The following is a 13,496-nucleotide window of genomic DNA, read 5'->3' on the forward strand; positions in this document are numbered from 1 at the left end:
GAAGCTCACTAACTCCTAATTGTTGATGCTCAGAACTTGGGCTTCAAACTGAACGCCTTACTGCATACACTGCAAGAGTCCATTAGGAATACTTTGGGATTTTAATGGGTGTTTAGATTCAGTCCTTCAACCAAGGTTATACAGCACATTTATAAAGTTCTATGAATTGGTCCAGTGATTAGGAATAAATGATGCATCATCTTTTCTTGGTCAAAGCTTATATAAGATTTTTGCTACCTTTAGCACTTCTTTTGAATAATGTTGTCTTTTATCTTACTGTATGTTCAATGCAGGTAGATCAAAATATTATAGTAATAATTGAATTATTTCAGCTCTCCTAATCATATCATTTTTTTCCTTTGTCCTCTGATTTCAAAGGCCAGATAGTACTGCAAGCTCAACATGATGCATATTTATAGAGGAAGATTTAATCAAATATATAGCTTGGAGTCAAACTACATAGTATATTCAATGCTTAAAGGATTCTCCCTGTTGTTGTTTTTTTAAACAGCAGCCACAGAGGCAATCCCAGATGTGTTAAAGGTGTAAAGGGGAGTGGTGTTGGTCTTCTTTTTTGCCCTCTTAGTGACATGAATAGCTTTCTACCCATTGCTAATAAAAGTTGAGGGTGTTATTGGGATCATGACAATGAAGAAAAAGGCTTATGCTGCCCCATTTGCATATTATAGTCCTAAGTCTGATCGTAATAGCTGCAGCTGCTCTCTTTGAAACATAGCACAATGTTGTTTGGGGTAGTGATTTGGGCGTTGTGCTCTATCAAGAGCTTGCATAATGACACAAATACATTAAACTCAATTTTATTCTTACTTGATGAAGGAGGCTAAACTGAGTCTCAGTGTCTGGCTCAAGGTCACCTTTGAACTTTATAATTGAGGACAGGTTAAACCACAGTTTTTCTAGGTCTGGTTATCCATTGTAAAGCTGTATTGTGCTTGCTTAGAATCCTCCATACATTTTCCTGAATATATTCCATTAAGGTTAACAAAAAAAAAAGCTATGAAAAGGGCTGTGTTCACACATTGCATTAAGTCAATTGTTAAGCCCATGAGTGCTATCCATCCTGATTCCCACAATATACTAAGCTACTAAGCTTACCGTAATAGAGTGGCACTTGAATTGTCAGTTTAGCATGGTAGACCAGTGGAGCTTGTCTATCATGACTTTTGGGGAGGTATGTAAATAGAGCCATTTTCTGAAAATGCTTTTTCACAGCATTTTCTTTAGCAATTATTTGTCTTGTGGAAAAGAGCAGATATTTTTTTTTGCCAGTTGAGGCTTTGAAAGGTTTGATTTCTAGTGGCATAACTGGCTTTATTTAAAATTCAGAAATCATTGAAAGTTTTTCTTAAAAACTCACAAAAATGAAACGATTTCAGTGGACGCTACCAAAGAATTACCATAGCATGACAGAGGATACAATACAGAATATGTCCAATTTACATCTATAATAATTAAGTTTTACAAGAATGGGTCGTTTTTGTTTTTGTTGTTTAGTCCCAATTAGGCAAAACATTAGACATCCCTAACATTTCAGGATGCAAATGCTAAAAAGAAATAACCTGTAAATCATTGCTCCACTGCAGTCCAGCCCTTTCAGTGGGATTCCCCCCAACACAGAGACACAGATGCACAAACCCACTTGATTTGAGTGGCTGGTGGATTGCAACCTTCATAGCTTTACATTGTCCTCAGTCTTTAAGAAAGGGAAAAGGTTAACTGGATGCACATATCTATAAATAACACCTGAGGGAAGGCAATCTCTTTTCTTGGCATGAGAAAAGTCTGTTATTTGGATTTCAGGAAGCAACGTGCTCTCCCACTAGGACTGGTGGATTTGCAAATTCTTAGGGTGGCAGGCTTTTTTCTCCATGATGCTAAAATAAGCTCCCCAAAGTACATTCCTGAAGTCCATATATACAATGATTTGCATGGTTGCTGAGCTTTGTTCAAACCAGTAATCTAATATTGAACAGCCAAACAAGCCCAGCAGTTGGCTAGCATATATGTTCTATGAGACAATCTTGGAACAGGACAAAAATAAATGCCATTGTTTCTATTGTGGGCTGCCCTCTGCAGACTTGCCATTTCAGGATATGCCTGGTATGAGAACTGTCAACAGTTGTTGGTAAGACATGATGACGTCCTTAGGATTACAATGGCCATGACACCTAATTATAACTCCAGATCATATTGTAGCACAGGGTCCCTGCAAGCATTCAAACTCCTTGGTGCAGAAGCCTTCCACAGATTTCCATAAATGTGGGTGTTATATAAGAGAACTCTATTGGTCTATACATCATAGTTTTAATCTTAAACAGGGGAACAATTCTGGGAAACTATAATTTTATTCAGTGCAAGAAGATGAGTTAGGAAGACCTAAAAATAGGGACAGATCTGATTTTTTTTCAGTGTGCCTGCTGCTTGAAAACTAATGCTAAGTATAAAACTAAGTAAGTTTCAGCTCATTCAAGCAGTGCTTTAAGTCTGCAATCATCAACACATACATACACATGCACGCACGCACACAGAGTGAAGGAGATGTACCTCTGTTAAAATGTGAATAATTTTTGTTGGATTCTGATTCTTGTTGACTCAGTGAACACCTTGAAATCTCTTTTATGTAGGGAATAATCATGGGACAAGCAGAGGGTCCTGAAAGGCCCCTCATAGGCAGGCTGTAGACTAATTACCATTGAAAAATGTGGTCTTGTTTTGTGACAGCATGCACTCTGGGCATCATGTGAAGCAAGCACCAGCAAAATATATGCATGCATGTCTCTGTGTTATGAAGAGGTGTCAGGAAGCTGCACCACGGGACAGAATTAAAATAAAAATGGTAGAGATTGTCTGTATGTGACAATATTCTGACAAATACTTGGGAAGGGACTATGTTACAGGTTCATTTGGGTGCTCCATTGCGGCTCTGGTTTTAAATTGCCTTGAAAATGTTTTGCTAGAATGAGTGTTAGAACTTGAAAACCAGTCAGTCAGTGTAGGACAGGGGTCTTCAAAACTTGGCCCTTTTATGACTTGTGGACTTCAACTCCCAGAATTCCTCAGCCAGCATGCCTGGCTGAGGAACTCTGGGAGTTGAAGTCCACAAGTCATAAAAGGGCCAAGTTTGAAGACCCCTGGTGTAGGAATTTACAAGGAATGACAAGAAATTCTAGATGACATAAGTTAACATAATATAAGTTGCAATTGTGCGGTTACTTACTTGGGAGCCTGAACTATAGAGTCTAATGGGACTAACTACTGAGATGACATTTTTAGAGCTGGGCAGTTAACAGAGCTAAACTGCCATGTCCTCAGAAAAAAGGGTATCTTCAGCTTCAGTACAGTGTAATCTGCCTTTCCATTTGAGCATTTCTACTGAAAATCCCCCAAAGCTTGTTCTACAAAAATAGCCCACGATGGCAAGAAGAGAAAAGGGACATGCAGGACATTGCCACAGACTATAATTCAAATACAACATTAATTAGAGGCATCTTATGAAACAATGCAGTGAGCTAGTATAAAAATATTGCGAGAAAAAAACCTATACTTAAATCTCAAACTCCAGTAAATATTTTCTGCTGCTCCACATTGGGATCTCTAGGGGGAAATCAAATATACATCTGAATATGCTGTCAGATTCAGAACTCTAGTCTAGGGCACATTTGGGGCTCCATAGGCAGGCAAAACCCAGAATGATATTGTTGTAGCATGATTTCGCTTTGCTGCAGGATAAAAGACAGAAGGGGCCTGTCTCCATTTGTGAAGATTTTGTGAGGTCTAATCCTTCACTGAGGGCATACCCACCCTATAAAACATCTTGTTTGTAGGCACAATAGCTTCCTTCAAAAATCCTTGGTTTTCCTGCTCTGGATGTGAATAGACACACTTGGCACAGCGCTTGTTTCTTCTACTGAAGAAAGCATTAGTGGTGGAGGCAGAGATGTTGGGCACAGCACTGATGTTGAGGAAAGGATTAATAACCCAGCCCACACAGGGTGGGCAAATGATTATAAAAAGATTTGTTTATCAGGATGAGGGTTACTGACCTGCTAAATACACAGGCTGGGCCAAACGGAGGTGGTGACAGTTGGCATCTACTGTCACCAACTGCCAGAAGAGATTGATTCTTTTCTGAGAAAAATATCTAATGAATTTGTAGATAACTTCATTTGTTCTGTATAGGCTGGTTGTTGTTCCCTATAGTTTTGGGCTTCAGCTTCCCCAGTGTGTCTGACAGATTTGACTACTTGGTTTCCTCTGTTATTGTGAATTCTGGTTCTCATTTTGGGTCTGAATTTGGCAATTCTCTTAGGCATTTGGTCCAGACTGTATTCAGTCATCAAATAAATAAACTAAAATTCCTTGATCAGGGTTAGGGTTAAGCTTTAGAACAGGGGTCTTCAAACTCGGCCCTTTTACGACTCAGGGACTTCAACTCCCAGAATCCCTCAGCCTGGCTGAGGAATTCTGGGAGCTGAAGTCCGTGAGTCGTAAAAGGGCCGAGTTTGAAGACCCCTGCTTTAGAAGGTTGCATGTACTATATACATTTAAAAGGGGTGGACTACATGGTTGCAGTCCCATTGAGTTTTAACCTTCTGGCAGTCACACCTGCTGTCAAAAAATGCTCCTCATTCTGCTTCACAGGGCAAGGCTGACTGGGAGTGAACAATCATTTTGCAGATGAAATTGCCATTTTGAAATACAGTAGGACTTCGGTGATGTACAGCCTCTTCAATTGCCTTAACTAGCTGTCCCAAATTCAGTTGAGATAGAAAGTAATGTTTTAATAATTGGATGCAGTGCTAAGGTTTACTGTTATCACTGCAGAATATATAACATAAAGGAGAAAAATGAGAAATCCATGTTCCTTTTAGGTGGCATTAATAACTGAAATTGCTTCTCCAAATCTTATACTGTAGCGATATGTGCATGAAAAGAACAAAAGCAGAGGTCATGCTGCATATCAAGAGAAATATGCTAGTAGCTGGTGCATCATGAAGTAGTCTATGTTAATTAAAAGTGTTATTCAGGTGCTGGGTCTCAAGGGAAATGCATTAGAGAACCACAGCTCTAAATATAATTTTGCTAGAGGATCTTACAAGGGCTATTATGTGAAGCTCTTGTATTAATGCTGTCAATCTTCAGTTCTAAAGATTATTTTTCTTTGCTACTCTGTGCAGGCTTCTAAATGCCATAAAAGAAAAATGCATAGTTCTACTGTAGTGGCAGAAGCTATATATATATATCACCCTGTCAACAAAAGTGCGTATAGTCAAGGCTATGGTCTTCCCAGTTGCAATGTATGGCAGTGAAAGCTGGACCATAAGAAAGGCTGAGCGCCAAAGAATTGAAGCCTTTGAACTATGGTGCTGGAGAAGACTCCTGCGAGTTCCTTGGACTGCAAGGCGATCAAACCGGTCAGTCCTAGAGGAGATCAACCCTGACTGCTCTTTAGAAGGCCAGATCCTGAAGCTAAAACTCAAATACTTTGGCCACCTAATGAGAAGGAAGGACTCACTGGAGAAGAGCCTAATGCTGGGAAAGGTTGAGGGCAAGAGAAGAAGGGGACGGCAGAGAATGAGGTGGCTGGATGGAGTCACTGAAGCAGTAGGCGTGAGCTTAAATGGACTCCAGAAGATGGTAGAGGACAGGAAGGCCTGGAGGAACATTGTCCATAGGGTCGCGATGGGTACAAAGAAGGTGACCCTTTTTGGATCTCACTCTGCCAGATCTTACTGGATGTGCAGAAAGTAGCAGAGATAGGCAGTCCCACAAATAACCAGGCTCTGTGCCATAAAGGGCTTTATAGGTGGCAAGCTTTAACTCCCCTCCTCCCCCATACATTCATGAAGATGGTCTTTGCTATTATGCCTGCTTAGACTATCTAACAATAACAGACTAACAGAGTTGGGAGGGACTTTGGAGGTCTTCTAGTCCAATCCCCTGCTCAAGGAGGAGACCCTATACCATTTCAGACAAATGGTAATCCAATCTCTTCTTAAAAATCTTCAGTATTGAAATACCCACAACTTCTGGAATCAAGTCATTTCACTGATTAATTGTTCTAACTGTCAAGAAATTTCTCCTTAGTTCTAGGTTGGTTTTCTCTTTGATTAGTTTCCATCCGTTGCTTCTTGATCTGCCTTCAGGTGCTTTGGAGAATAGCTTGATTCCCTCTTCTTTGTGGCAGCCCCTGAGATATTGGAACACTGCTATCATGTCCCCCCTCATCCTTCTCTTCATTAAACTATACATACCGAATTCCTGCAATAATTTTTCATATGTTTTAGCCTCCAGTCTCCTAATCATCTTTGTTGTTTAAGGGACTGGAGGCTAAAACATTTGAAGAACAGTTGGAGGAATTGGGTATGTCTAGTTTAATGAAAAGAAGAAATAAGGACAACATCTACATTAGGTGTGGTAATGAACAATCAGACATTTGTATATCCTTCAGAAGAAATCTGTCTAGCTAAATTTCCTGGGGTCAAGGAAGCAGCTGATTCTTCTTTATAGAATTCCAGTTGTGCTAGCTTCAGAATGCTAGGAATGAACAGGATATTCTATTAATAGTTTGCAAGCATGCTCCTGACACTAGCTAAAATTCCAGTGTTTCATAGTAGGACCTTTGCAGTGAATGTTGTTTGACCACTGTTCCTAGCAGTTCAGAAGCAGCATTTCTAATTAGGATTGTTACAGGAGCAAAGTACAATTCTCTTCTAGCAATCATTGTTTCTCTATTACCATAGCAGTAAACAATAGTGTTCTTCCCTACCATTCAGTTGCAGCTTGCTCTATTGGGTGGTGGAAATTATTTAGATTCCAGAGGGAAGACAAGCAAAATCTGTTGTTTGACCACTGTTCCTAGCAGTTCAGAAGTAGCATTTCTATTTAAGATTGTTAGGAGTATCTGGAATAGCAACGGGTATGAAAATGTGCAGTTTTCTATGTGAGAACAATATTAAAGCCAATAATCTCTCCAGGAGATTCTTCACTGTCTGCCATCTGTGGTCATACGTGGCAACCATAGATTTCTACCTGAGGAAATACTAATTACTCTTGAGAGAAAAAAAGCATCAGATCAAATACCTAGTTATCTTATAAATTGGAATATAAGTGAAATGTGATATATGTAATGGGAAAAGCATGGGCAGATGTACCTGTAAGAGAGAAGGACTCTGCATTTCCCTGGATAAATTCTATGTGTAAGTAAAAGAAAATTAAGGAGCCATTGTAGCCACCTTAAAGTTCATGAGGTTTAAGGTAATCTATGTGAAATCAGGATAGTCAGAACATTATAGGAGATCACAAATGTCATTTATGACTCCTGTAAAACTGAGGTGCTCATCTGTGGAAAAAAAAAGTTTCCCTCCCCTCTCGCTTGTCTGTGCTTTGTTAAAGTGCCTATACTTTATCAGTTCCAAAATGCTACAGGAAATAGAAAGTAGCAGACTTCAGAATATCTCAAGTCAATATATTAAACTCCTTTGTAATCTTTTTCTTGGTTGGATTGGAAAGACTCTGGATCTGGTATTTTAGCTCTATCAAGAAGTTTCTGTTAAATGACTAATATAGCACTAGAGAGAGGCAATCTTTCTGCAATAAAATTGTGTTGCCTGATTTGCATTGTAGCCTGTCAGCATTTAGGTAAATCTCTCTTTCTCTCTGCTACCCAGGTGATAAGCAGAGGTTTTGACAAGTCCCTGGCAGATTATAACAATGCTTTTTGAGCTATGCACTGGGTATGTTGGGCAGGGGTGGGTGGATGGGTGCTTGGGTTTAATTTATTGTATGAAAAAACATTTTTCCTCAGCTTGAATCCCTATATGTCGTGACTTGGGTGCAATGTCAAATCAACTGAAGCACCACTTGAACACTGTTGAACACTGTTGGCACTGGCAAAATCACCAACAGTCAATTGCAAAAGGCAGCTTTACTCGGAACAGGTTACATCCTGCAACAGTAGCTTGAACACCAGCAAACAACAGTATCTGCCTGTCCCAGGTCTTTGGGAAGGACTTGATAAGTGGATTAAAATGCCAAATCCAGTCTAAACATCTGGCTGATTATGCAACCAATCATCATAATCAAATTTGTTTTATATTAATTGGTGGTGGTTAGAAATATAAGGATATTAGCCTAAGGATATTAAAAGTGTTCACTTAAAACTTCTTAATATTCACAAAATAGTGTTAATGCTTAAGGCAGGAAGTCATGAGTGTCTGCAGGGAGGCAAGTGAAGTGTTGTGTGTTGAGACAAATTATGTGAAGAATGCAGTTAATTTGCATCAGTGTGTGATATCACTGACATAATTTGTTTCATTTGTGTGATGATACCATGACAAATGAGATATTATTGTGGCTTGTATGGAACTTCTACACAAGAGGTCTCTGACCAATTGATGTACTTTTTCACTATTTCCATTGTGGCCCTTGTTGAGAGTCCAATTCAAATTCCCATTGTCCCAGCAGCAGCAAATAATTAAATCTGCAATATTGCAATATTTGATCTGCAATATTTGATCTGCAATATTTCAACAGGAGAAATATTGCCTCTAGGAAAGACATCTGCACGTCTGGCTCAATTAAGTCACAACTGCCTACCCGTCCCTGTTGTAAACAAAAATCACAAAATCAAGCTTTCCCCTATGCCTTTGTCACTTGTCCTCAGATGTATTTCTATTTATTTAATAGAAAAAAAATCCCACAATGGGAAACCCTAGAGTTGGAAAATTGGGGCTGTAAAGCATTTAATTGCCGCACTGTGACACATAATGATGGTTTTTCAAGATTCCCCCAGCTGCCATCTGATTTCTTGCTCTGCTTCCGTGTGAACAATAAATGGTCTAATAAATATAGGATCTTTTTCAGACCCAAGGGATATGTAGGCTATTAGTGATATATGTTGGCTGTATCTTGACTGCTCAGAAATGAGTATATTTTGAATTCTGCCTCAATGGTATTAATAGAAGAGATTAGTCAGAGGCAGCAGCTTGTTCTTTCAACACATGAAAACTGAATGAAGACACAAAGCAGAAGGCTACCTACAATAGAATGGATGGGGACTGCATCAGCTTATCTGGCTTTGGTGGGTATCCCCAGAAGGAACAATTTTAAAGGGTAATACTGCAAAAAAACACAATTAGGGATGCAGGCCTAGGCATACCGGTATCTACTAAAAATGAATCCTACTAGGTTTCTTCCCACCCATTCTAAATGAATTCAAAATGATTTATTTCAGTAGGTATGTATACATTTGATCTGTAAATCTGAGATATTTAGACTTTTCCATGACCCCGTGGCAATGAGATCCCACTATCTAACACATTAAGTAATTACATTTTACAATTAACAGTGAAAGAGGAATTTAGAGAGAAAACAAAGAGTAAGAAAGTTTAGACAAATAACATGTAGCACAGAGATTCCCCCCCCCCTCTTTCTCTAGGGAGTTTATGGTGATTGTCATAGTACTATGTAGCTTTCTGGTCTCAATATATCCCTTCTTTGGGCCATGTACTTTTGTATGAATGGAAGTGTATGAGAATCAGCTTTTACATCCACAGGAATTTTCTGAGTTGTGTAAGATATTAGTGGCAGAATTATATGCGATCTGTAGTATGCATAATATTCTATGCATTACTGTGTACGGAACAGAAAAACTCTGGGACTTAATTGATTCCAATGCATCATAAAGTCAAATCTATTTCCACACTGGCTAACTTCTCAGACAAAATGTCTCGACCCAGCAGTCTCCCATGCCTCATCCCCACAGTGTGAAAAATGCACCAGATCTTTGCTGTCAAGATACTTGTGATAAAAATTGGAACATTAATAAGCAACCTTACAAAGCTCTTGGAGTGAAACATTGTGTAAACTATACAACTGCTTTATCTATGAAAGTTGAATCAGAAACCACTGAACTGAACATGAGGATAAAAACAGATTTGTCGTGAGGACAGTGCCATAAATAAAATATACAAGCAATTTCATACTTTTGCCACTGATTGGGGGGGGGAGGGGGAGGCAGTAGCAACAGCCATAATGAATCAGTTACTTATTCTTCTGTGTATTCAAGCAGCTGCATATTTAAATGTCAATTCTAAGTTAAAATAGGATTACAAAACAAAACAGAGAACTCCTTGAGTATCTTTGCAGAGGTAAGTAAAATAATGCTCTGGTAATTTCCAGGAGGGATTTATAATCTCAGCACATCTGGAGGCTACCAGATGGAGAAAGCTGCTTTCATTATAATCTAGCACATGTTACAGGGACTGTTTACAGAGGCTGCAAGACACTAATTAATTAATAGCTCTTCTTATCAGTCTAGTTTAGATGTTCTTAGTTCAGATATCTTTCTCCTTTTCATGTAGAAATTGGGCTCTTATGGCATTGCTTTTTCCCCCATCCCAATGGAATGATAATTAATATGTAACTTCATCCCAGTTATGCTTTGATGTGTGAAATGTATATGCAATAAAATACACATCCTTCTTACTGGAGATGACACTAACCAATACAGTATAAGTATATCAACATGCTACTTTCATTATTTTACAAGTTATACATGTAGCATGTGCCAGCCACCCTCCACCACATTGAATTCTGGCAGTCTATAAAGATGAGAAATCAATTTATCCTCTGTAAAAGTTAGTAAAGGTAAAGGTAAAGGTTCCCCCGCACATGCGTGCTAGTCGTTTCCAACTCTAGGGGCTGGTGCTCATCTCCGTTTCAAAGCCGAAGAGCCAGCGCTTGTCCAAGGACGTCTCCGTGGTCATGTGGCCGGCATGACTAGATGCCAAAGGCGCACGGAACGCTGTTACCTTCCCACCGTAGTGGTCCCTATTTTTCTACTTGCATTTTTATGTGCTTTTGAACTGCTAGGTTGGCAGAAGCTGGGACGAGTAACAGGTGCTCACTCTTTTATGCGGCACTCGGGATTCGAACCGCCAAACTGCCGACCTTCTGATCGACAAGCTCAGTGTCCTAACCCACTGAGTTATGAGCATGCATTTATTAAACAGTGTCATATTTAAAAGCTGGAGTAAGGTAAAGGCTTTTCCAAATTGTCATAGTCTGTGAGAATTTCTATGCAAGGCAATCGACCATGCTGATTAGGTGATCTGAAAGGGTGCTAAACTGGGGAAAACTGTGGTGGTCTAAGGGCACTGAGCTGCTTTGAAAACATCTCCAGCATTTCTATGACTTCAGTAATGTTTTAGAACAGAGCTGATTATGTCTTTTGTTCCCCACTAGAGGGCTCTCTTCCCTCATCGTCCTCTCCGACTCATAATTTGTAAGAGGAATGGTAGCCTGCTGCCTTTTCAGCTCCTCCTCAATATTTCATGTAAAGGAGAGAGGCTGAAACCCTTAAGACTTTTCTAGTTTCCTAACCTAACCTGACCCTGGCCTGACCGTAACCCTAAGTCTTCAGCTTTGGATCAACCCACTTGCAAAATCCTTTCTAATATATATGGTTGTTATATTGTCATATTATTGGATCTGCAGCAGCTTTTAGATATTCACCCCTTGTTTTCAGCATTCCAGATTGTCAGAGACAAAGGAAACCAGGGCTTCCCTTGAGATTTCTTCTGAGAGTTTGAGGAGTGAAAATGATGGATGCTCTTTGAGAATCTGGAATATGTAACACAGGGCACATACAATATATGCCAAGCTGAATAAGAACTATTAAAATCCTATAAATGCTGCCCCCTGTTCTTTGCTAAACGCAAGACAGATGTGATGTACATCAAGTGTCCCCAAACCCGCAATCCGTGGCCCAGTACCGGTCCGCGGCATGACAGCAACAGGTGCACACAAACAAGTAAAGCCCCACCTGCGGGATGCAAGCAGCACACAAAACCTCTCTCCACGGAGCTGGTCCATGGTGCCGAAAAGGTCGGGGACCTCTGATGTACATTTCTCATAAAGCGAACCAAACATTTCTAGACTTGACGTGTTTCAATTTTGACTCGGGATGTTAATGCCTGTAACTGAGCAGCCACAGTTTATTATCGAAAGTGAATAGCTTTTTTTTTTAACCAAGTCCTTCATTGCATTTGCAGACATTTACAGCTTGGTGCAATTCTCATCTGCGGAAAGCTGGAACCCAGATTGAGAACATTGAAGATGATTTCAGAAATGGACTGAAACTGATGCTACTCTTGGAAGTCATTTCAGGTTTGTTTAAAGATGACACCTTGTCAGGATGCATTTCCAGCTTGGAACCTGCCTCATGATTTTTCAATGTCGTGCCAGTTCTGACTCTAAAAGTTGTTGCTGAACGAGATGCAGCATTTATTATTAATTGCAGCCCTATTAATAGTATCCAAAAAACTAATATGTAAGATAGAAAAGAGAAAAAGTAAAGAAAGGGAAAGCAAGTGCCAAAATTGCAGCAGAAAAATATTCATATAATCACAACGCCTGTGCAGCAATCAGTTTCTTGTTCCAATGGACCATTCTCAGTTTTGCTTTCTCTTTGTAGTATCCAGGACTGCACTCTGTATTTTTAAATACAATTTTAATACATGTTGAAATCATTTTAATTAATATTTATTGAAAAACCTTGGTTATTAGTTTATAACATTATAATGAAACTAAATACTAGTATAATTATATAACTATACTATTGTTCTATAAAAGACTTTAAAAAAACCCTTATCTGTTGTATTAAAAAAGTATGTAATGAAAAGAAAAAGGAAAGACTGTATACTTGAACTTCTAAGGAGAAGAAGAAAGAACCAAAATGATAAAAAAGATTTTTTTTAAAAAAAACCCAGCAACTTAAGAACTCAGGCAATTAAAGAACTAAACCAAATTAAAAACTTAGAAGTACCCCTTATCTAAACTGTGTCTAATTCTAAATATTTATATTAAACTATAGACTCACAAACATATTTCAGTTTAAAAGTTATGACACTGAAGCATAATCAATTTCTCTTTCACTTCTCTTTTGGAGTTGCATAAATTTGAAAGCAAATGCATCAAAGCAAATTTTATTAAGACAGCCTTTGGAGCCTGGGAGCAAGCATACTTGCAATCTTTTTACAACAGTTCAAACTCAGCATATACAAATTTCTTCATAGATGGAAATATACCAGTTTTTGGAGAGACAGTTTAACACAACATTAGCATTTTCAACCCATAATTGCATTTCAAGAACCTCATTAACACGATAAGGTTATATAACCCATAGGAATTACAAGTGGACATGTCATGGCATATAAGATAAAATTTCTTCACATTTATTATATTTCTAGCATAAAGAAATAGAGGCCAACTATTTTTTAAATAATATCTTTATTCTATGGAATTATCTGAAGTAAGATCTTGGAATAGAATAGTAAATGTCACTTTCAAATCCTTTATTGCTGTATTTTGAGCAGAGTTCTAGGTACCCTATGGTCCTTTAGATGTTGGTACAGAAACAGCCAGCATGGGCAATGATGACAGATGCTGAGAGCCATCACTGGTTCCTTTTC

At 38.8% G+C, this 13,496-nt stretch overlaps 1 protein-coding gene across 1 annotated transcript in view; it reads left to right on the plus strand.

Moving 5' to 3' along the window:
- The first annotated feature begins 12,113 nt into the window (after positions 1 to 12,113).
- The window catches only part of ACTN2 (actinin alpha 2), a 46,086-nt gene continuing 44,703 nt past the window's right edge, over positions 12,114 to 13,496 (plus strand). Inside the window, exon 1 of the mRNA XM_081328498.1 lies at positions 12,114 to 12,192. Coding sequence (XP_081184624.1) covers positions 12,168 to 12,192 — 25 coding nt within the window. The 5' untranslated portion in view covers positions 12,114 to 12,167. The remainder of the gene's footprint in view (positions 12,193 to 13,496) is intronic.

Source organism: Vipera berus (assembly GCF_964194415.1).
Source record: "Vipera berus genome assembly, chromosome: 1".
NCBI lineage: Eukaryota > Metazoa > Chordata > Lepidosauria > Squamata > Viperidae > Vipera > Vipera berus.